Genomic DNA, 22,838 nt, shown 5'->3' with positions numbered 1-22,838 from the left:
CGTCGGGGGCTCCTGAATCTTATCTCGCGGAAACGTTCATAGTCGTGAGGCCCTGGAGACAGCCCCAACGTGCCGCCAGCGCTCTGAGTGCCGGGGGAAGGGCTGGAAAGTGCTTGGCGGAGCCAGGAGCCATAGCTGTCAGCGGGGGCCGCAGCCGGAACCGGCCTGAACGCTGCTGGGATTACTGGCATTCCGTGGAAACATTGTCCGCAGAGGAAAGGGGCCCTTGCGGGTCTGTGTGGGGATATGAGGAGGACCCTGGGGGCGGGGGGGCCGGGAAGAGCAGGGGCCAGCCCCAGCCCCGTCACTTCCTTGCAGCGTGGCCTGGGGCAAAGCAGGGGCCCCCCTGCACCTCCATTTTGTCCTCATCTGTAACAGATCAGAGTAGCTTATGGCCACGTTTGGGAATTAACAAGGCTGTACTTGCAGTCCTGAGGCGAGGGATCAGCACACAGTAGGCGCTCAGGAGGAACAGCCGTGGGGGTTTTGAATAACGTGGACAAATGGAAACAGTTGGACGTGATGAGGGAGCGCAGGTGGAGCACTGGCACCACATTTACATTCCTGAAAAATGACCCGGTGAACGGCTGGTGCAGGAGACCACCCCCCCCCCCCCCCCCCCCCCCCCCCCCCCCCCCCCCCCCCCCCCCCCCCCCCCCCCCCCGATCTAAAGCCTCGGAAAACACCTGGTTTGTTTGGATTCCCAGATCGCTTCTCGGCCTTTTGGCTAAGATCAAGTGTTTAGACTCCTGGATTTCCATGTGGCCGTCAGCTCACGGGAGCTGCTTCTTCCTCACTTGTCAGGACCCTTCTCTAACCAAGGGGATTAGCCCAGGCTGAGGTGGGGAGGGGATCTGCAGACCGAACAGGTGGGGCCTGGCATTGGAAGTCTGAGCCGCATTCCAGGGATTCCTGCTAGGCTACCCGCCCAGCCCGGCCTGGGGAGCCAGACTGGTGCCCAGCACTCAGCACCACATGGCGGGGGCCCTCCCCAGAGTAGGGTGGAAGCTAAGAGCAGACAGATTTGGCTGTAGGGGCTTTGGAGCGAGGTAGGTTAGGCTTCAGTCCATCAGGAAGTGAAAGTGAATATTCCAGGCTTCGTTAGTTCAGAGGGTCTTTATTTGGTACCTACTGAGTGCCCCTCCCAGCAGGCACTGCGGCCCTAACGGGTTGTCCCTGCTCCTATGACCCCATGTGAGAGCGGTGGGAAAGTGAACGGACCCTGATGAGGGCCACGGTGCTGGCAGGGACAGGAAGGGGCTGAGCCTGGTGTCCTTGAGGAAGGGACAGTGCAAGGAACCATCCTGGCTTCCGTGGGATGGGGGGCTGCTGGGAATGAGGGCTTTCAGTTCTGAAATCAGACGGTGCTAGGCAAGCTGGGCTCTCGGTCCCCCTCGGGAGGGTGACCCCAGGAAGGGAAAGCGATCCAGGGGACAGGAGGCTGAGCTGCTTCAGAGCGGGTGGGAGGGAGGAGGGAGTGGAGGACGGTGTCCAGGAGGCGCAGGCTGGGCAAAGGCCGAAGGAGGAGGGGCTCGGACACGCGGACCCAGTCTGACCTGCTCCCTTTGCACCTGCGAAATGGACCGGGGACGGAGACAAGGATGGTAGACAGCCAGGACGAGAAGCGGCTTTCTGGATCCTGGGGTTGGGAGTGGGTTTTCTGACTCAGGTTAGCTGAAGGCCCACTGGGACCCACGGGATGGTGGGCAAACCACCCGTCCGGAAGGGCCCCGGGCAGGGGTCGGGAAAAGAGAGGGGAGCCCAAGGAGGGGGAATAGGGACAGAAGTCTCCCAAACCAGCTACCCTGGCGCAGTTACCTGGGAGAAATTAACGCAAACCCCACTGACCTGGGCTGGTGGGAGCCTTGGGGGTCTCTGAGCAGTGCCAGCAGCTCCCTGGAAAGTGGTGGCCCAGCAGACGTGAGCTGTCTCGTCTGGAAAGCTGGTCAGCAGTTCCTGGAAGCCCTTTGTCCCTCTTCCTCCCCAACCCTCCCTCATCAACTGCCATCGGAATCGAAAGCCCTGGAATGGTCATTAAAGGACCAGTGCTTCCCCCCCTCCCCCCCCTCCGCCGGCCCTGCATGGAGCTCTCAGGGTCCCTGCCATGTCTGTTCCTCTGCCACCTCCTGGCAGGCCCTCCAGGTTTGCCAGCGCGCTGTCCCTGGTGGAATATTTATCACCGGTGACCAAATATGGTTTTTCAAGTCCTATAAGAAGGCGATGTTCTTAGTTTCAGCTCTGCCACTGTCACAGACCCTTGGGACACAAGTTGCTCTCTCTTCTTTTACGACCGTCGGCGCTTGCTTCTCACTCATTCACTCCTCCATCCCCCCAGCGTTCATCCATGTATCCTTCCATCCTTCGTCTTTCCATCTATCCGTCCATCCATCCACCTGCCACTGTGCGTTGCATCGTCTGCCGGTTGGGAGTTGGGGCTCTGCCTGGGGCCAGTACTGGATTCCACGGTGGTGGCTGCGGGCGCTTGGGCAACTTCCCCACCTCTCTGAGACTCGGTGTCCCCGTTGTGAAGAAGAATAAAGACACCCACTGCACAGGCTTGTTGTGAAGGTGCAGGGGATACCATGAACAAATGTACCAGAGAACGCAGCCCCTCGGTGCCCCCCTCCCTTCCTCCTCTCTCCCAGCGCCGCCTGCTGAGTGCTGTGGGGACCGGGTCCAGTGCGGAGGGTGCCCAGACAGGTTCAGACTCTCAGGTTGGCGAGACAGCCTTGAGAAATGTTGTCTTTTATGAAAATTGTTCACGGGAACAGGTGCATTTACCAAGTAGCTCCCGTAGGTCAAAGCACAGTCAATGTTCTGGGGGAAAAAAAAATCTCCAAAATGCTCTTCCTTTCTCTGTAGTTTCCACCTGTGATTTTTCTGAGCTGGAACACATTTCGGGAGGGAAATAAAAGGATGTAAAACTTAGACGACAAAGCAAGTCACCTGCTTTTTCTAAATTGCTTTACCTGCTGTGTTATTTGGTTCTAGTATTTTAGTTGTGACCACGAGGATTGATTGCAAGAATACTTAACAGAAAGGATTTTCTCATTTTCACTAGAAGGTTCTGTCTCCTTGGGCAAGACCAATTTACTTGGGAACCTGGTTTGAGTTCTGAGTTCTGGGATCTGGAAGCTTATCCGGCAGCCTAGAGGGTTGGAGGGTTGGGAGTAGTTTTGATTCAGGGCGGGGGTCTGGGGTGCACGTACACCGGGGGGTGGGGTGCTAGGCTGGAGGGAGTAATCCGGTAAACTTTGCCAGCAGATTTTGGATTTGGAGATGAGAGCACTGGGAAGCTGCCTCTGAGTCTAAAATCAGGAGCGGGGACAGAACCGAGTTGGGGTTTGGGTTCTGACTGTTTCAGAAAGGTTTGGAAAAGGCCCACAGGAAGGCCCTGGGGCAGGGATGGAGAGAGAAATGGGTGCCGAGAAATGAGACAGCTGAGAGAGAGGTGATGGCTGGGTGTCTGCGAGGGGCTCAAAATCTGGTCCAGGCGGCCAGGTGCAGGGAGATGTCGTCTTTCATCCCGAGCCGGTTTTGTTAACATCTGTAGTCACAGCCAGAAGGCTCGGTGGCACTGGGCCCAAGGTGACTAGGCTTCCTTGGCACGGAGATCCACACGGAGCCAAGCCAGGGCCAGAGACTCTGCCCTGCATCCTCCTGGGGAGGCGCCTGCAGACTAGCTCCTGCGTCTGTGACAACCGCACACTTGGTCCCCTGGGCATTTCCATATCAAATGCTATTCTTTTGTTTGCGTAGGTTCCTGAGACATATTTGGTGTTTCCATCTTTAATTGGGAAGTAAGACTGCACGTTATGCTGCCTGGGTTGGGGTCGTGGAGCGGGGGAGACCTGACCGCCTCCAGGACTGTGAGGCCCACGCGGGGAGCGGGGGAGGGCGGCGGGTGAGAATGCCCAGGACTTGGGACCCGAACACGGCCTCCAACAGGTTCCCCGTTTGCCCCAGCCCTCCCCTCGGAGGTTCCCCTTCCCTGTTTGTAACTTATGGTGACTCGCTGTCTGGGACCCTCACCGTGCAGACAGCAGAGCAGCCTGCAGGCGGGGCAGCGGGCACGGACCGTCCCTGACCATGGCTCCCTGCGGGCACCGGCACCCCCGGCCCCGCGGGCTCAGGGTCCTCGCTTCCGGGGCGGGGGGGGGGGGGGGAGGAGGGAGGGTGGAAAGGGTCCCCTTCGGCCGAGGTGCCGGGCATGCGTGGAGAGATCCGTCGGGGCCGGCTGCTGTGCACGCGTTTGGCTGCGGCTGTCAGGTGCGGGCGCGACGGGGAAGCGGCGCGGCCACCCCAGCAGTGAGGGTCTCGGGAGAAACGGCCGCCCCTCGACTCCTGGCGGGGAGGGCGCCGCTGCAGGCCGAGCTCAGGAGGTGAACTTTCGAGGGGCACACTAGCATTTTCCTGGAGGTATCATCATCCTTCCGTTTTTAGATTGCAGTAGAAGGACCTGCGTTGGCTAACTTTGAGGTTACCGCTTTAGAGGCGAAGGCACGCTCCATAAGCCGTTCCCTTTAAGGCGTTAGGCCTGCTCGAGGCATTCTGACCCTCGCCGCTCCTCGTAGTACCCCTTGGAGAGGCCGGCTTTGTGCGCTCGCCCCGCCTCACCGCCGCCCCGCCCCTCGCGCACGCGCAGGCGCACCGCTGCCCCTCCCCGCCCCCCCAGCGCCGCCTCGTCCAGCTCGGCCCGGCTCCCGCCCAGGCGGCGGCGACGCGACGCCCCGAGCGCCCGCCCCGCCGCCGCGGCCGGCAGGTAAGCGGGGCCGCCGGGCAGGGGACCGCACGCGGGCTGCGGGCGGGGGCCGACGCCGGCTGCGCCCCCGGGCCGCCCCGCCGCCGCACGTGTTCCGGCGGGTCGGGGTCCGGTCCTGGCCCAGCCCCGCAGGGGCCCTCCCCGTGCAGGCGCCCAGCGCCCCCACCGCCTCCCTTCCGGGTGCCCGCTCTGCGCCCCGGCGTCGGGCCCGGTCCCCCGGGGGCGGCCGCCTTCCCGCACTCCGCTTCCTTCCCCCCTCCTTTAAACGTGCCCCCACGAGAGCCCCTTGCGCGTCCCGGGACCCCCGGCGCTCACCCGAGTGGCCACTCCCCAGGGTCTCCTCCCCCAGTGGCTAGGTGACAAGCCCTCAGCCCGGGGACTGGGACTTACTCCTGCAGCCAGCTTGCATCTCCCCTGCTCCAAAGAAAGACCCCAGACCCACCGACGGGTACCTGGACGTGGCGCGCAGACTCGTCTGCTGTCCTGCAGAAACGCCCCCCCCCCGCCCCCCGCCCCAGAACCCGGGCTCCCCGGATGAGGGGAGAAACCCCCGCTCCTGCTGTAGAGCCTCGGACCACTTCCATTCTGGTGCGCCAGAGCCATTTTGGGTGATGGCAGAGACCTCCCTGCTAGCCTTCTCATGCCGGTTTCTCCCCTCCCAGGTCCGTTTCCCGAGTCCGTCAGGCCCTGTGGCAGGTGCTGTGCTAGACACGGCTCTGAGGGGGGCCCGACCCGGAGGAGGCAGATAGGGAAGCTGGAACGCAGGCCGGTTGCAGAAAAGGTGGGGGAGAGCCCCATTCCCCGCTCTTGGTCTGTGGTCTGGCCTCCAGCGAGTCACCAAGTTACCTCACCTGTGGGCCCCTTCTCGGGGTGGGGGATCCGGGAATCTGCATTTCACAAGCAGTTCAGGAGAGCCCTTAAGGTTGGGAGGCTCCGGCTTGGGTGGTCCGCTTCCTCACTTGGGTGAGGCCTGTGAGTGGTGAGGGGGGCAGGCAGCACCGAGCTGGGGAGGTGGGCTCTGAGCCGCCTTCTCTGCAGACCGGATTGCCTCCACCTTCTCCTACCCGCCTGTACCAGCTAGTCCCTAACCAGCCTCCCTTTGATTCCTTTGCGGAATCACCTGAGGGTTTATGGAAAATGCGAGGCTGTGCCCCCCCCCCCTTCAGTGGAAACCTGGGGCGTTGAGTCCAGAAATTGTAGTCTTAGAGGTCTCCCAGATTTTTTTGCATGGTAATGTTTTGCTAGCGCTACGGATTGGTGGATTGGGCCTGAGCCGGGAGGGGTTGGGGATCTTTTCTGTAAGATTAGCTATTGTATTCCCTGGTCCTCACCGGAGGGCTGGCGGTTTGCTGGAGTCACACCCCCCACCTCCTGGTGGGTCCCAATTTTTATGTTAAAAGGAGCTGCCCTGTTTTACCCTCAAGGGAGCCTCAAGCCTAGTAGCTTCTCCCTGCCAGTTCTCACTGCCCTTCGTCCCTCACACCTCTCTTTGCTCTTGCTGGTAGCTCTTCAGATGGTAGGTTTGGCAAGTCTTTCCCCCTCTCTTCCTTAGCTACCCCCCTCCCCCACCTGTCTATCTCACCTAGGGGAAGGCAGCACTTGGGTTAGTTGGCACGGCCAGGTTGCACTGAATTTAATCGCCAAGTAGCTAGCATTTGCCGAACACCAGCTTCGTTCCTGGGCGCATTTGTGCACCCTGCCCCTCCCCCACTCCGGTCCTTGGGCTTTGGGTGCTGCACGATCCATCCTCAGGCGTGCGCCCAGGTCCCCGCTACAGGTGACCGCCGGCGGCCACATCTGAGCTCTGCTCGGCTCTGCTCGGCTCTGCTGCATTGTAATTTCTCTCCCCTCCTCTGGGATGAAGACTTTGAGACGTGCTCTTTTTTGATGGCTTCCATTTTGCCTCAGTGTGACAAGGAGTCAGGCAAGCCTTCCGTCGCAAGTGCTAGAATTTACACCGTGTCAGCTCGTTAGCTGGACGGCAGGGCAGACTTTCCCGGAGCTGGACGGCCAGGCGTGTCAGCGAGGAGGTCCCGGTGGCTCCCTGTTTGAATAACGCTTTCCCTCGTTTTGGAGTCCCCAGGTGTGCTTCTGTGGGACGCGCGCAGGCTCCAGAGCGTGTTTCTGTGATGGAGCAAACGTCGCCTGCCTGCCTGCCGCACGGCCTGGGTGCTTCCACTGTCACCTGATTGAGCTGCAGCGCGAGCTTGCTTGCAGCGGGTCTGGGTGCACTTGGGGCGGCTGCAGCCTTGCGGGGTGGGGTGGGGGCTGGTTTGCACCTCCTGGTGGGGTCTTGTTGCCTCACCAGGGACACGGCGGGCGCCTTTTGTGCTGCCTGTGTCCCGAGGCAGCTTCGTGTCTGCACCTGGCACCCAGAGGCCCCGGCAGCACCGGGGAGGCCAGGACCCCTGGGGCGCTGTCCTTGGGTGTTTTCAAGCGTGACAGTTAACGCCCCTACATCACTTGTGAGCATTTAGCCGGGTTCCCAGATTTCTGCACCCCTGCAGCTCCGAGTCCTGTAATTTGGGTGGGTTTGTTTTTCTTATGTTTCAAGGGCTCTTTGAAGAAAATTGCATTTTGTTTGCCTGGACTGGGCCGCATTCCTATGGCCCCGGTAACAGTAGGGAGCACCCTTGAAGCTGGGGCCTCCGGCGCCATGACAAAAGGGGCCCGGGGCAGGGTGTCCTCGTCTGAGAAGCGGTAGCTCAGAGTTAGGGCCACGCTTTGCCCCTCACTTTGGAACAGCATGTCTGCTTCAGAGCTCGGCAGGAGGCTCGGGTGTTTTCTGTCCTTTTCTCTGAGGGTTCCGTTTTAAAATGTGCTTTGTTTCTGGGCCTCCGTCTCCCACTGTAGGTTTCGATTAGCAGACGGCTCTTCCCACTGTGAGTCGTCGCTTGGAGCCGTGAACTCTGCTCGCGTCTCCCTGCCCGGTCGGCTTCAGAGCCATGGCAACGGAGGAGAAGAAGCCAGAGACGGAGGCTGCCCGAGCACAGCCCACCCCTTCCTCCTCAGCCACGCAGAGCAAGGTGCGTCCCCGAGGGCTCCCCGGGGAACCGCCAGGGGCACCCAGGCCGGAAACGCTCCTGGGAGATGCTGCTACAGAGTCTGCCCTCCACCCTCGGTTAGATCCTGGTTTTTTAGTCACTGACCACAGGCCTCATCAAGTGCTTACTTGCCGAGCCGAGGCTCCCCGCACCTGCCCCCTGGGAAGAGGTTTATCAACAACGTTGGTCTTGGTCCTGGTTTTAAGATTCTGTGCGGGACCCACAGAGTCCCTGATTGAGCACCCGCTTGGCCCCAGGGATCTGACGCCCAGGCAGGTTCCTAGGTTCCTTCTGTAGATGCCAGGCAGCACGCGGGAGCCTTTGAGCAAGGCTGTAGCCTTGACCTTTGCCTTGGGGGAGGCTGCGCTTCCTGGACCTCCGTGCTGTGGCCGTGGCCGAGGGTGATTCCAGTGCTTTGGGGTGGGGTGAGGGGCGGGGTGAGGGGAAATTGTGAGCTCAGGCTGAAGCACGTTCAGTGTGAAAGGTGACTTGCAGAGCGTTCTAGCAGGCACTGGGAGTATGGACGTGGGGCTCAGAATGGCGGTCACGGTGGTGCCTGTTGGATGACTAGTACTGTCTCTTCAACAGCCTACTCCTGTTAAACCCAACTATGCTCTGAAATTCACCCTGGCTGGCCACACGAAAGCCGTGTCCTCCGTGAAATTCAGCCCGAATGGCGAGTGGCTGGCGAGTTCGTGTACGTATCTATCACCAGGGCCTCAGCTCGGGGGAGAATCAGTGTGGGCTAAGACCATTGCGGGAAACTGCGTGCCCCCTGCTGTACCTGGAGCCCTTTGCCACCCCGAAGTGACAGGGGCCTGGAGGAGAGGGCAGGGCATGGGCAGCCGGTGCGGCAGGGAACACACGCAGGGCTTCTCGGCGCTCACGCCGTTTCCCCAGGGCTCTTATGGGAAGCCCAGACTCTGCACTTGGGATGTCTGGACCAGCTCGGTTCCTTTGTCTTCCTTTCTTTCAGCTGCTGATAAGCTCATTAAAATTTGGGGAGCATACGATGGAAAGTTTGAGAAAACCATATCTGGCCACAAGCTGGTAGGTGTGCACCCCGTATGCTGAGACTGCCAGCCGGGGCGGTGCCAGCGGTCCCGGGGTGGGGGGCATCCCTGAGGCTCGGCTGCTTAAGAGCGAAGCTTTTGCCCTGAGGATTTGGAATATGTTGCCTCTTGATTTTTAAGCAAATACCCTTGCCCTTCCCAGACGAGTCTGCCTGAGCGCAGGAGAACGAGGGGCTCTGGGCCCCGTGTGGCCTCCCGTCCCTGTGGCCAGCGGTAGCTCGAGGGTTGGGACACGGGGCGATGTGCTTCGTTATCTTTCGGTGGATGTTCTGGCTTCTGCCGGTTAACTGCATTTTGTCCTGGCAAGGTGGTGACCCTGTGTTTTCGCTCCCCAGGGAATATCCGATGTGGCCTGGTCGTCAGATTCTAATCTCCTTGTTTCTGCCTCCGATGATAAAACCCTGAAGATATGGGACGTGAGCTCGGTAAGCCTCCCTCGGCCTCCCTCCCCGGGTAGCTTGTGTGCGTGTGGAGATGGGCATGTCTGGAGTTGAGTCTGGGGACCAGTCTGGCACCGTCCAGGGGGTGGTCCTGCGCGCCGGTGCATGTGCCCTCAGGCTGCCTCCACCTCGGTGTCGGTGGGCGTGGCCTGCTGCTGCCATTTTCGGAAATCCGCGCCAGGAGTGCCTTAGTCCCGCAATACTTGCCTTTAGGGAAAGTGTCTGAAAACCCTGAAGGGGCACAGTAACTACGTCTTTTGCTGTAACTTCAACCCCCAGTCCAACCTCATCGTCTCGGGTTCTGTAAGTGTGGTGCCTTCCGGGTGGGGGCGGGCTGTGCCTGACTGCAGCCTGGGGCTCGGGACTTGAGCCTCTGACTTCAGTGCTGGGGGACGAGGGGGGTTGGTGGTGCCAGGGCTTGGCTTCCAGAGGACTCTGCTGCCTGCCTGTGGGGCGGTTCTAACCTCTTCTTTTGGTCTTCAGTTTGACGAAAGCGTGAGGATATGGGACGTGAAAACCGGAAAGTGCCTCAAGACCCTGCCTGCACACTCAGACCCTGTCTCAGCTGTAAGTCCCGCCGGGCCCAGGAGACACAGGCACCCCCCCCCCCGCCGCCGCGGCAGGATGGGGTGATGGCCAGAGGGGGCACTGGGGACCCTGGGAGAGGTCTCCTAGCCTTGGGCCCATAGCACAGGCAGGCGGGGGGGCGGGTGAGGTGGCCCCAAACTGAACCCCAGATCAGGCGGCTAGGCCTGAAGCGGGGCCACGTGCTGGGCCGTGCGGCCTCAGAGAAGTGAGTTTTGAGTGGAGTTGGCTTTGACTTGTGGGGTGGTGGTGGAGGAGGCGGGGACGACCCGGGGAGCCGGCGGCAGGCTGTGCTCTGCGTTCACGCTGTGCAGGGGGAACGTGCAGCGTTCAAGGGCACGCCCGCTCACAAACCACCGTGCCTGAAAGCGGCCAGACGATTCCTTTTTTTGCCAGCAAAGAGCCTGGAGCTGCTTCTTGGCCAAGTTTGCCTTTCTTTGCAAAGGGGAAGGGACCGTGTAAACATTGTGCTGCTTTCTGCTGAGCAGATGGTCCTTTTCACTTTCTGAGATGGTGTAGGTGAGCGCTTTTAAAGCATTTTCCGCCTCGGGAAGGCTGTTTTGCCCAACCGAGCCCATTTGCAGAGCCCTGATACACAGAGGACACACGGTCTGCTGGCAGTGGCCCTGAGGATGTCCAGCTGGCGCCTGGGGCTCAGGGGAAGGTGGTTCGCCAGGGACATGGGCTGACCAGGCCCAAGCTCTGCCACCACTGTGGACTCGCGGTGCCTGGAGTGCAGACTCAGAGACGGGCTTGGCTGTGACCGAGGGAAGGACCTGGGAGACGAGTTGTGATGATGCACAGGAGCCGAAGGAGCTCTGTCTGCTATTCGGTGGCGGCGGGGGCTGCAGGCGGGACCCGGAGATTAGACCGTGCTGTGGTGTGTGAAGTTTTTGTTTCCTACTGAAGTGGGGAGTGCTCTTTAAAAAGAAAAAAGGGAGCAGCCTGGGTGGCTCAGTCGGTTGAACGTCACTTCGGCTCAGGTCATGATCTCATGGTTTGTGGGTCTTGAGCCCCGCATCGGGCTCTGTGCTGACAGCTTAGAGCCTGGAGCTGCTTTGGATTCTGTGTCTCCCTCTCTCTCTGACCCTCCCCTGCTCACGCTGTGAGTCTTTCTCTCTTTCTCAGAAAAAAAAAGGGCAAACAAAGGCAGCAAGTAGAGAATCAGAGAATCAGAGACTCCTGAGGGCTCACCCTCCAGGGTCCGCTGCTCACGGCTTCTCTGCCCTCTGAGGTGTTTCGGGTTTTTAACTACATATTTCCCAACATTCTCCCTTGAGTAGTGGTGGGGGTGGCCCGCCACCGCGCTGCAGCAGTCCGCCCACTTGGAAGGGTTCCTTGGGCGGCTGTGGCGTCCATGCCTGGACCCTGGGGCCTCGGGCCTGGGGGGTCTCGGGCCTGGGGGTCCTCGGGCCTGGGGGGTCTCGGGCCTGGGGGGGCCTCAGGCCTGGGGCGCCTTGAGGGCAGCGGACCCTCCCCAGGCACTTGTAAGTCGCACTTGACCCTGAGGAGTGTGGTGGGTGTGTTGAGCCAGCCTAGCACGCTTGCGTGATGCTCCTGTAGGGTGGACTTGAGGCGACGGCGTGTGAAGGCTCTGCAGCCCTTGGGGACGCGCGTCAGCTCGTCCGTGTCTGGCACAGCGGGTTTTGGTAGAATGTTTTGTGAATCCAAAGACAGGTACAAACGGTGTTGGACAGACTGCCGTGAGGTTTCAAGTGACCTTGAGGGGCTCGCGCGCGAGTGCTTACGGTCAAGTAGCTGACGCCCCGGCTCCTGGTCCTCTCAGGTGCCTAGGGACCTCACGGGACCGAGTGGGCCTGCGCAGAGGCCGCCCACCGCGCATGGCAGTCTCGCTGTGAGCCCAGGTCACGTGGCACCTTGACAACTCTACTCTTCGTCTTCGAGGACGTGATGTGACGCGCGGGCGCGGGCCGTGCCTTGCTGGTGACTTTCAGTACTGCGCGTGTGCTGAGGTGATCCCTTAGCTGCGTTGAGGTCATTTCCCCTGTTACTTTCCTGCGGCAGCTGCTGGAGCGTAAAGGAATCTGCGTGGCGGGCGGGGCTCCTGGACGGAGGCGCGGGGTCGTCCGCGTATCCTGGCCCAGGGTCCCAGGGTCGTCCACAGCCGCTGAGAACGTGTCAGCAGGTGCTGGGTCGGAACTTTGTTTCACAAGCTGTCGTGGGGCGCTTGGACTTGCCCCCAGGGGGCACCCAGCAGAGTCTGGGGATTGTTCCGGTCGTCAAAACTGGGTGCTACCGGCATTTTGTGAGTCAAGGGCAGGAAGTGACCACCGAAGGCAGCCCTGGAGCAGAAGAGCCGTGGCGGGCCGGGCAGTGGTGCCGGGCGGGGGCGTCACTTGGGGCGGCAGAGGCGAGCACGCGGCCCTTGGTGCGGCTCTGTGTCCTGTAGAAAGCATCCGGCAGACAGCAGAGACGGGACCGCCTGCGACAGGTGTGAACTGACGTCACGGGTCCTTTAGTCCCCCCAGGGCTCAACTGGAAAAAAGCAGGAAAGAAAAGCACAAATATCAGACAGTTGTCAGGTTGCCATTTCTTTCCGTGAAGGCGAGTGTCGCTGCTCTGGGAGGGCGGGGTCAGAAGGTGTCGGAGGGGGGTCGGACCAGCAGATAACGGGCTCAGGCGCCCGGTTCTCGCGTGGGCAGCGCACTGCGCCCCTGCGGTCCTTACCCGACGAGTGGGTTTTCTCTCCTGGCGTTTCTGTCCAACAGGTCAGGGGAAGTGGTTTTCAGCGGTCGCCCGGGTCAGGCCGGCAGGGCCCCTCTCTGGCTCTGGGTCGTGCTCGTGTCTTTTCAAGGACACCTTTTGGAGTAGGTGATTTAGCTCCTTGACCCGCGTTTCAGTGGGGTTCCTTTCAAAGTTCGGTCATCCGTGGTGAGGCCAGGGGACCGTTGCTGGACACGCCAGGTGAGGTCACTCTGTCCGCGTAGCCTGTGTGTCGCTCAGTGTCCACAGGAAGTGAGGAGGATTGGGAGCAGGCGGTGGCTCCGTCGTCTGCTCTGCGCTCGGCAAGACGCCCGTGCGTTTGTGCAGGACACCGGTGAGTGGGACGCGGTCTATGTTCATCCTTGGGAAGTAAGTGTCCTTTTTCCTCCACTCTGTTCTCAGGTCCATTTTAATCGGGATGGATCCCTGATAGTGTCAAGTAGCTACGACGGGCTCTGGTAAGTGCAGAAATGTACCTTTTTCTCAGCATATATATGTGTTTGCTTGTTTTTAAATGTTTATCTTGAGAGAGAGCGAGAGAGAGAGCGAGAGCGAGCGAGCAGGGAGGGGCAGTCAGAATCTCAAGCAAGCTCCACACTGTCATCACGGAGCCCGATGTGGGGCTCGAACTCACGACCTGAGCCGAGACTGAGAGCTGGAGGCTTGACAGACTGTGCCCCCTGGGCGCCCCAGCAAATATTTATTTAAAGGCGCTGTTTTGGCCCCCGGGGGGCAGCAGTCACAGTATCACGGGGCTGTGGCAGACGGACACGCAGCAGCCCCTGCGTCGGTATGGACCGCAGGATGGGGGGGAGGAGGGCTCCTGTGTGGGGGGGGTCCTGGGGACGCGCTCCTGTTCAGGACTCCACTCCTGGTGGGCACGGACGAGTGTGCTGGACAAGGTCAAGGGCACGGGTGGCATGCGGACTCCGGGAGGACCGGCCTCCCCTCCTGAGTGGGGGGAGCGGAGACCCCACCACAGAGGAGGGAGGAGGCCGAGGGGATGTCGTCTCGTGTGGACCGTCTGTCCAGGCTGCGTGAACCGCGTGGGGCTTGGAACCTAAGTGCTGAGGAATCTTCCGGAGACGGGAGGGAAGACGTGGAAGTGAACGTTATGTAACGTGGCTGACTCCGTGGCGGGGGCACGAGTGTGGAAGGCGTGAGGCTGGGTCTGTGGGCGCCGGCGTCCGGGCTCTCCAGGCCGGGTCCCTGGGAGGGGCGGCAGCATGCAGGCCCGAGGAGAGTTGCGGATTCTGAGGCAGGGAGGCGTGCTGGGAGTTAGGCTGTGCTTGGTACGGAGGGAAACCGAACAGGAGACGGGTAACCAGATACCGTAGAGGTGAGAGCTGGAGCGGTGCTGCCGGGCGGTGGCCGCTGGTGCCCGCGGGTGGGCCGCCGGGCGCGACTGAGAAAGCCTCCCGTCTCTTGTTCTCTTTAAATTTTACTTATTTTCATTTATTTTAAATTTCTAACATTTATTCATTTTTGAGAGGGACACAGAGCATGAGCAGGGGAGGGGCAGAGAGAGAGGGAGACACAGAATCCAAAGCAGCTCCAGGCTCCGAGCTGTCAGCACAGAGCCCAATGTGGGGCTCGAACCCATGGTCCTCGAGATCATGACCTGAGTGGAAGTCAGACGCTTAACTTACTGAGCCACCCAGGCGCCCCTTGTTCTCTCTTCTGGTTAAAAACGTGTATCTTTTTGTTTGTTTCCCAAGTTTATTTCGGGAGACAGAATGGGAGAGGGACAGAGAGCAAGAGAGAAGGAGAGAGGTTCTCAAGCAGGCTCTGTGCTGCCAGTGCAGAGCCGGGCTCAGGGCTTGAACTCATGAACCGTGAGATCATGACCTGAGCCGAAATCAGGAGTCAGACACTAACCGACTGAGCCCCCCATGCGGCCCCCCACCCCCGCTGTCCTGTCTTAGAACAGAATTGTAAGAGGAGGTTTGGAACAGAAGCTGGGTGAATGGTGTTGGGCAGGCGCAGAGCAAGGTGACATCCACGTCCGTGGGACGAAAGGTCGAGCGACACCGGGAGCAGAGAAGCGTGGAGCGAGCAGGCGCAGCTCCTGGGAGGCCTGTGCTCCCAGCACATGTGGGGTCTCGGGCCGCATCGACTGCCCGCTGTCTGCGTCGCTCTTCGGAAGAACGTGGGGTTTGGCGGTCAAGAGCGGAGGCTACGCCCCCTCTCCCCCAAAAGGAGGAGGAGAGTTGTAAACAGACGGAGAAAGGGGAAAAAATGATGGGAAACATGAAGACCCAGGTGTCAGTCCTTAGAAGCTCAGTGAGGACGTGGTGAAGATAAGCGGGGTGCAAATGGGATGCAGAGTGCAGACGCGGCAGGTCCTGGGACGGGAGGAGGGGACCGCTTCTCTGCCCCCCGCCTCTGGGCGGCTCCCGGTGCTGGGTTGGCCGTGGAGGGCCTGCAGGTGGCCTGGGGCTGGCGTTCTGCCGCCCTCGGCCGCCCTCAAGGCTGTGGACGTGTTGGGACCACAGAGCAAGAGGGCGGCCTTGGTGTGACGCGCGTGGGGGCCTGGCCTGCCCCTCCTCCCCAGGCTGCATAGCGGGTCTGGAAAGAAATCCACGGAGGACACTGCTGGGCAGTGTCGATGTCGGGATCCCACGGAAGCCGCGGGTAGAGCCCACAGCGCGTTGAAGGTCGTACACGACCACGTGTGTTTATCGAACGGCGAGAGGTTGTAGTAATGTGATCGATGCCAGAGAAATCTGTCACCCGACCACGTCTTCCATGAGTGAAGGCAGACCTCCGTGGTTTGTCACTGGTGGAGGCCGGGTGGGGCCCGCCAAGGGCTGGCTGCCACCCCCGGTACGACTCTAGCAAAGAGGCCTGTGCGGCAGACTTTACTGGAAACTTTACTGTGTTTACAAGAAGCAGTAACACGCTTCTTGTAGTAAAGTCAGGAGCAGAACAGGCCCGCTTGCCTCTTCCCTCAGCGTCTGGAGTCCCCAGTTAACGGGTAGGAAAGTAGAATGAGCCGCAGGAGAGCTGCAGGAGCTTCCCCGTGTGGGGACGATCTACTTGTCTTTAAATTTTTTTTTTTTTAATGTTCTATTTATTTCTAGGAGAGAGAGAGAGAGACAGCGTGAGCGGGGGGGGGGTCAGAGAGAGAGGGAGTCACAGACTGAAACAGGCTCCAGGCTCCGAGCTGGCAGTCAGCACAGAGCCCGACGCGGGGCTCGAACCCATGAACCGCGAGATCATGACCTAAGCGAAAGTCGGACGCTCAACCGACTAAGCCACCCAGGCGCCCCCAATCCACTTGTCTTTAAAACTTAAGAGCCACTGACCTGGCACTTGACCAGCACTGACCCTAACCCGCACGGCGGCCTTGCCCCGGGACCTCGCCGTCCCCACTTGGCGATTGGGGAGCAGGGTCAGAACTGAACACTTCAATGGTTGTCCCCCCAGTGTAGGTGGGGAGGTGGCAGCTGGGACCCGCAGAACCCAGTGCCGGGGCGTCCCTCCCAGCAGAGGGACCTGGTGGGGCGGGCAGAGCGGAGCGGGTCGCGGGAGCCGACTTGCCGCCGCCCCCCGAGCCCAGTCCCCAGCGGCCAGTGACATGGGGCACCGTCCCAGACAGGGGCACACATTGGCAGGGGTGGGCAGCTGGGAGAGGACTTTGGGAAGTAACGTGCCAGCCTGTGACCCAGTGGCCTCAGTGCGGGGCAGGGGCTGGTATACGGGCATCTGCTGCTGAGGACGGGACGGGTGAGCGGCAGTCGCAGACCCGCTGAAGCTGGCCCGTGTGTTCTGGGGCCGCGGCTCCCGGCACCCTTTGCAACTAGAGGGATGTCCGGAAAGTCCCCTGTGCTAGTCTTGGGGTCTGTGAAAACCAAACCCTCTTCTGGGCGACTTGGGATGTTTGTGCCAGAAAACCGGTCAGACTCCCGGTGCCCTGTGCCACGGCCTCTGTTCCTGGTGTCCCCCGTGACCCCCGCGTGCCGGTGACCCAGCTGCCAGGGGCGGAGCAGGTGCACGTGCCCACTCTGGCCCCAGGGGAGGGGAGTTGCCCGATGAATGAGGACGCGGAACAGTTGAGAAAATCGGACGACGACTCGGGGGTCCGTCCCCAGGTGTTGGTTTGCCAAGGACCCCGAGCTGTCGGGCCGCTTGCGGGGCTCGTTCATACAAACCTGCTGCTGGTTTTGCGTTGCAGCCGCATCTGGGACACCGCCTCGGGCCAGTGCCTGAAGACCCTGATCGGTGAGTGCTGCCGCCGCCATGTGCTTCCAGGCTGGGTGTCCTCCGAGTGGCTGTCGCCGGGCCAGCTGCTGAGCTGCCTGCGTCGTTCCCCGTCCTCCATCTGGCGTGGTTTTCGGGAAGCCCTCTCTCTCTTTTGTCCTGGATCTGCTCCCCCTGGGAGGGACCCTCCCCTACTGACCGATTCCAGCTCCTTCCGGGTGGCCTCCGGCCCTGCCAAGTCCCCTCTCCAGGCTGGGCCCTGCGCCCTGTCCCCTGAAGGCCCTGGGAGTCCTTTGGACCCTCTGCCTTCCCTTGGCAGAGCCTGGGAGCAGTGCTGCCAGGCAGGGTGTATGTGTGGCCGGAGGGTGGGTGCTGGGCCCCTGCAGGGCCCCGGATCCCCGAGGTGATGGGGAGGGCGTCCTGGGAGGGTTTTGAGGAGCTGGATCCCCTGAGGTCAGCCCGGAGGGTCCCTGTAGTTCTGGGCTCAAGTGTGAGGTGGGGCGGATGGGGCCCAGCTCTGTGCTCCAGGGGGAGCTGGGCAGGGGCCCCGGGGAGGGGTCTGGCCCACCGACCCCCCCATGAGGTGCTGCACGGGCTGTTGCGGGAACACGTGTGGCCTGATGACGTGTGGGCTCGGGCAGCGTAGCCGAGCGCCCCGGGCTGGGTGACTTAGCAGAGACTCCTCCCCGCGTCCTGGGTGCTGGCATCCTAGAGCCCGGCACGGGCAGGCCTGGTGTCTCCTCGACCTTCCTGCTGTGTCTTCACGTGGCCCCTCCTCTGAGTGCGTTCCTGGCCCCGTTCTTTCTCCCTCGTACAGATGCTTCGGGTCCCTGCACCAGCCTCTTTTTAGCTCTGGCTCCCCCTGCAAGGCCCAGTCTGCACGCACAGCCCCACTGGCTGACCTGTGAGGGTCAGGACTTCCACGTGGGAATTTGGGGATGGGAACCGTTATGCCCATGACCGTGGCCTTTGTGCTTTTTTTCTTTTTTTTTTTTGTTTATGAGGTTTATGGTTTATCACCTTTTTGGTGCTATGGCCTTACACTGAGTCCATAGCATCTGTCCCCAGAGGCCTGGCGAGGCTACCTCTTTCTGGTGGGGAAGTGCCATCGTTTGCGCCACTGAGGCCACCTAGCACTTGTCTGTGTCAAGTGTCCCTACATTTATGTGATTCTCGGGGCGCCCTACCCCATAGGCAAGCGGGACACTGAGGCCTGGAAAGCCCAGTTAGCCGCCCGGCAGGGAGCAGGTGTGAGCCCGGACCTGCAGCCCCGCAGCCCTGCCCGGAGGGCCTAGCCCAGCCCTGCCCCGCTCTGGCGGGGTCTCGTGAATCAGGACTTTGGGGGTACAGACCTGGTACGACGGCCCCGTGTCTGCATTACGGGGCTGCCTTCCTGCCGGGCCCTGTAACCGGGGACGGCCCTGCGTGGCCTCACACCTTCTCGTGTGCTCTTGCAGTGTCTGCGGCCTGTCGCAGGGAGCAGCGGCCCCTGGCGCACGGGGGCCGGGTTCCTCGAGGTGGTAATGCACGTACCGCTCTCCCTGCTCCGGCACCAGGGTGCACGGCCCCGGTTCCGTCCCTCTCACCTGGTGGGGGGGGGTGCACACCTCCCAATATGAGGGTCACAGGTCTGTCGTCCGGCCGCGAGTGCTGGCCTCGTCCTTGGTGGCCCCTGACGGCGGTTCTCACCCAGCTCCCCGGGCCGCCAGGTGGGGAGCCTGCAGCCCCGAGTGCAAGGACGTGGCTCTCCTGCCAGAAGGTGGTTTCTAGAGAGAACGGACTACCTGTTTGCCCTTACAAGGTGACAGAAACTGAGCTGATTCACCCAAGTTCTCCCTCAGTGGAGATACTTTCCCAGCTCAGCGGGCCGTCTGCAAACCTTACTCCACGTGAGGGCGCTGACCCCGGGTCCACTTACCGACCCCGTGTTGGCGGAAGGCCGGGCGCCTGAGTCTGATTTGCCTCAGGCCCTTTGCTCCTGGAGCCCTGGTGGCAAGTGGGTTGTTGGGCCCCCGTCAGGGACCCGAGAAGCATCGAGGAGAACGGGCCGATGTGACCGGCACAGGGACGGGTGAGGGGAGGTGTCTGGGTCCTCTGGGGCCCGTTCTGGGTGGTGGTGTGGGCACTGGTGGCAGTGTCCCCACTTGGGCGGTCCTGTGTGGTGACGGGGCCGTTCCCGTCGTCTGCGGGGCACCGGCCCGTCGCTCGTGCGTCAGCCTGTCCCTGCGTTCTCCGTGCAGATGACGACAACCCTCCCGTGTCTTTTGTGAAGTTCTCACCAAACGGCAAGTACATCCTGGCCGCGACCTTGGACAAGTGAGTGTTCCCGCCTCCCCGTGGGGCGGGCCAGGGACACCTGTTTCCCACCAGAATCACACTCAGGAAGATGGAAGGGGTTTCCATCAGTACGTGGTCCTCGCGTTTCGCAAGACGGCCCCGTCTCTGCTGGTGGCCGGGTCTCAGGACTGAAGAAGGGTTTGGGGTCCAGGTTTCTCTGTGGTGACTCTGTGGCCAGGGCAGCCCCTCCTCCAGGCACCGCTGTCTGCAGGAGGGAGGGGACAGGTGGCCTCCGCGCTGCCTCTGTCTCCACCTGCGAGCCCGTGGGTGGCGGCCCAGCAGACTCTGGGGCAGGCAGTCCCCTCACTGGGCGGCCCACCAGCATCTTTGTGCAGCTGGCCAGCCCTCTCGGGGCCACGCCTGCCCCCAGGCTTGCTCTAGGGCCCCGTGGTCCGCACTTCTTGTCCGCGTCCTTGGGAAGAGTGAATTCCTACCCAGGGAGGAGGGGATTCTCTGCAGCCGCTGAAATCTGCTCTGGATGTTTCTGCAGCCAAAGCTCCCCACTGCCCTCTTGTAGCGGGAACGAGCCCCTTACCGAATCGGGGAGCCCCCGGCAGCCTCTGTTCGGCGGCAGAGCTTGGTAGTTCTTTGCTCTGTAAGCGTGTGGGGCTCTCGTGCGTGATGTCCTCAAACCAGTGTGTGAGCCCGCAGTGCCGGGCACCCACACCTGGCCCCTGGCCTTGCCCCGCACGTGAGCCCACGGGGATGCGCAGTGATGGCAGACCTGCCCCCGCGCAGGGTGACCCCCTGGCGTGCAGGTGACTCACCCCTTCTCTCTGCCTTTCAGCACCTTGAAGCTCTGGGACTACAGCAAAGGAAAGGTGAGCGCTGGGCGGGGGGGGCTCGCAGGGTCCGGGCTGTGGCCGTGGCCGGCGGCAGAGCTGAGCCGGGGTCTGAAGCAAGAGGGGCTCGGGAAAGCGGCCTTCATCAGGTTGGCCCGGTGCACGTTTCTCAGACTCGGGACTTAGCAGATCGCGAATCTGCAAGTTACAGCTTCGGCCGCGTGACTTTGCGCGGTATCTCTGGAGTGCTTTTCAGAGCTAAGGTTAGTCGGCCGCGAGACGCCTGCACTGCAAACGCGAGAATTGTCCAGAGTGCAGGGACTCCGGGACGTGTTGAACATATGGTTCTCTTGCCTTCTCAGTGCCTGAAGACCTACACCGGCCACAAGAACGAGAAGTACTGCATTTTTGCAAATTTCTCCGTGACTGGCGGGAAGGTGAGTTTTCTCCCGGTTCAGGAGCTTCTCGCCCTCCAGCCGTCCTGAGAGGTGACTCTGTCACAGCCCGGCTTACACGGCCACAGACGCTCCTCTGCGCCGGCGGAACAAAGCAGGTGCCTCCGTGACGGACGGCCTTTCTCGTCTGCTCCCGGACGCGTCCCTTCGTCACGGAGGCAGAGGGCTTGGGCAAGGTGCTCTCCGTAAGCGCCTTGCTGCTCAGAAACACAGGCGTCCTCCCCACAGGCTGCTCGGCGCCCCCCCACTTCCAGCCCGGGGTCCCGCTCAGGCCCACCCAGGTGGGGGCATGACTTGAGCGGGTGGTGGCGTTGGGCAGAGATGGATGTGACCCTGAGGGAGTGGTGATTGGAGAAAACGTTTCAGGTCCCAGGAGCCTCTGGCGGCCCAGTGCGGGCGGGGGCGGGGCGGGGGCGGCTCTGACCCGGCTCTCTCCGCCGTCTTCCCGTTCCAGTGGATCGTGTCTGGTTCCGAGGACAACCTCGTGTACATCTGGAATCTGCAGACCAAGGAGATCGTGCAGAAGCTGCAGGGCCACACAGGTGAGCTCGAGGCCGCGTGCGGGCCGTGACGGTCCCTGGGACGCCAGGGTGGTGGTGCGCCGCCTGCGACTGTGGTTCTTCCTTGTCCTCTGGCCTGGGCCGCCGCCAGCTCGCCAGCAGTTGGCGGGGGGCTTCGTCCGAGCTCCCGTCTGGCCTGGGCCAGCCTCAGCTTTAACTTCTCAAAGGCCACACAGGCTCCGTGGCTTCCTGTGCGGACGTGGCCCGTGCGTCTGTCCTGCATCAGGACAAGTGCAGGGCAGGGCACGTCCGCTGTGGCCTAGAGGCTGCGGCTCCTCCCTGCGCGCCTGCCGCTCGCGCCCCTCGGCCTCGAGGGGCCGCCTGTGCTGGTCCCCCTCCCTCGGATGGAGGGTCATTGTCAGATCCTTTAAAAATTTGGTGAAAGTGCTGTACTCTCGTCCCTTAAAGTCCCCTTCACCCACTGGGGACACAGCTCAGACCTAAAGTCCAGCTGTGACTTTGTGTGGCCGGCCCACGTGGCCCAGCGCCTTGGGAGCAGCCCCGTGCTTCTGTCGCTCTAGGCTCCTGCTGTGGGCAGGACACTCAGGCCCCTTTGAAGCCACACGGGAAGAGGGAAAGTTCTGGAATTAGCCCCAGGTGCCAGCACACGGAGGCAGGCGGCTTCCTGGTAGGGGCAGCGTGTGCCCGTTCTCAGCAGGGGTGGAGGGGCGGTGGGAGTGGGCACGTCCCCACAGCAAGGCAGGTGCTCCCGTGTCCCCCCCGGGTACCGCTGCCCTGGCCCAGACCCCGCCGAGCCGTCGCGGCTGTGCCAGTGCGGGCGCCTCCTTCCTGCCGTCGGTCTGGCCTCCGTGCTCCCTCGAGGCGTCCCTGGCGCAGGCAGCACAGGCAGCAGTGGGAGCATGACCCCAGGTGGCAGAGCGGGTCCTTGCACCCGGGCACAGGGCAGCTGTCTGTTCCAGACGTCGTCATCTCCACGGCCTGCCACCCGACGGAGAACATCATCGCCTCGGCCGCGCTGGAGAACGACAAGACCATTAAGCTCTGGAAGAGTGACTGCTAGGCGCCGCGGGGGCTGCCGGGAAGGCGGCCGGCCGGGAGCAGCGCGGCGTCTGCGGGGGCTCCTCCATCTGGGCCGGGGCGGAGCCGCCGCCGGGGACGACTTGGCAGAGGGCGTGTTTAGCACCAGAAGGTTCTACAAGTTGCTGGTGACATTTCTTGTCGATCCCTCTCACTGGGGAAGTTTCTAGTCTGTATTGTGTTCAAACAGAGTCCACGCAAATTTTTAATTTTTTATTACAGAAAGGTGAAGTTCAATTTATCATGAGTTGTGTTTTTTACCAGTAAATGTTCTGTACCTTCTTCGGTATCTTATTACCCGGTGCAAGCGCCGCAAGCCGCCGCCGTGGCCTGTCCCGCCGGCCCCCGCGGCCCCCACCCCCCCCAGTCTGTCCAGTAGCTGCTCTGGCGACGCAGTCCGCGGTTCCTGCTGCAGCCGTGCCCGGGGTGTTCAGTCCTTACGGAAAACACCGACCACTGTAAGGTTCTCCGTGTACAACCCTCTGTACGTGGGAGTTGGTGGTCCCCGCGCGGACGGCGTGGCCTTGCACTAGTAGCTCCCTGTGTCCCCCGTGTTGCCCACGTGCACCACCACGAGCTGTAATAAAAGGTAGGAGTCTGTACACCTGTGGCGACAGAGTTCTCACTCGAAGCCTGTCTGCATTTGACCTTCTCACGAAAAGTCTCCCTGGCGGCGGGAAGTTGAGGATCCCCTCGTCGCCCCCGGGAAGCCTGACGCTCCAGAGCGGGGCTCCGGTCCCCATGTGGGCCGGGAGCGTGGGGGCCCCGGAGCAAACCCAGGAAGGAGCCGGCGGCCCTCACGGGTGCCGTTGCATGTCGCAGGGGGCCGTGTGCA

General features: G+C 61.8%; 1 protein-coding gene and 1 long non-coding RNA gene across 7 annotated transcripts; one reads left to right on the top strand and one right to left on the bottom strand.

The window, feature by feature from the left end:
* Positions 1–1,101: 1,101 nt before the first annotated feature.
* Positions 1,102–1,997, bottom strand: LOC120247322. Its single transcript, XR_005532261.1, has 2 exons — positions 1,849–1,997; positions 1,102–1,571 (listed from the first exon to the last, which is right to left on the bottom strand). It is a non-coding gene; the product is annotated as an uncharacterized LOC120247322 (long non-coding RNA).
* A 2,705-nt stretch (positions 1,998–4,702) lies between these two features.
* Positions 4,703–22,605, top strand: WDR5 (WD repeat domain 5). 6 transcript variants are annotated; one of them, XM_039255177.1, is made up of 17 exons: positions 4,742–4,762; positions 5,425–5,543; positions 6,671–6,845; positions 7,616–7,788; positions 8,395–8,503; positions 8,783–8,856; positions 9,215–9,304; positions 9,533–9,622; positions 9,803–9,886; positions 13,031–13,086; positions 16,806–16,852; positions 19,072–19,147; positions 19,956–19,989; positions 20,124–20,213; positions 20,313–20,387; positions 20,860–20,947; positions 21,886–22,605. In XM_039255177.1, exons 4-17 carry the CDS (start codon positions 7,708–7,710, stop codon positions 21,984–21,986), a joined length of 1,095 nt encoding a protein of 364 aa, XP_039111108.1. In that variant the 5' UTR covers positions 4,742–4,762; positions 5,425–5,543; positions 6,671–6,845; positions 7,616–7,707; the 3' UTR covers positions 21,987–22,605. The 6 variants fall into 6 exon arrangements, with proteins under 6 accessions (XP_039111105.1, XP_039111106.1, XP_039111104.1 ...); XM_039255173.1 differs by having other exon boundaries at positions 4,740–4,762; positions 20,124–20,387; XM_039255178.1 differs by lacking the exon at positions 20,124–20,213 and having other exon boundaries at positions 4,748–4,762.
* Positions 22,606–22,838: the final 233 nt, after the last annotated feature.

The sequence above is a fragment of the Hyaena hyaena genome, unplaced genomic scaffold (assembly GCF_003009895.1).
Source record: "Hyaena hyaena isolate Hyena2069 unplaced genomic scaffold, ASM300989v1 scaffold_511, whole genome shotgun sequence".
Classification (NCBI taxonomy): Eukaryota; Metazoa; Chordata; class Mammalia; order Carnivora; family Hyaenidae; genus Hyaena; species Hyaena hyaena.
Note: the sequence above shows the minus strand (reverse complement) of the source record. Positions and strands in the feature narration are given on the sequence as shown.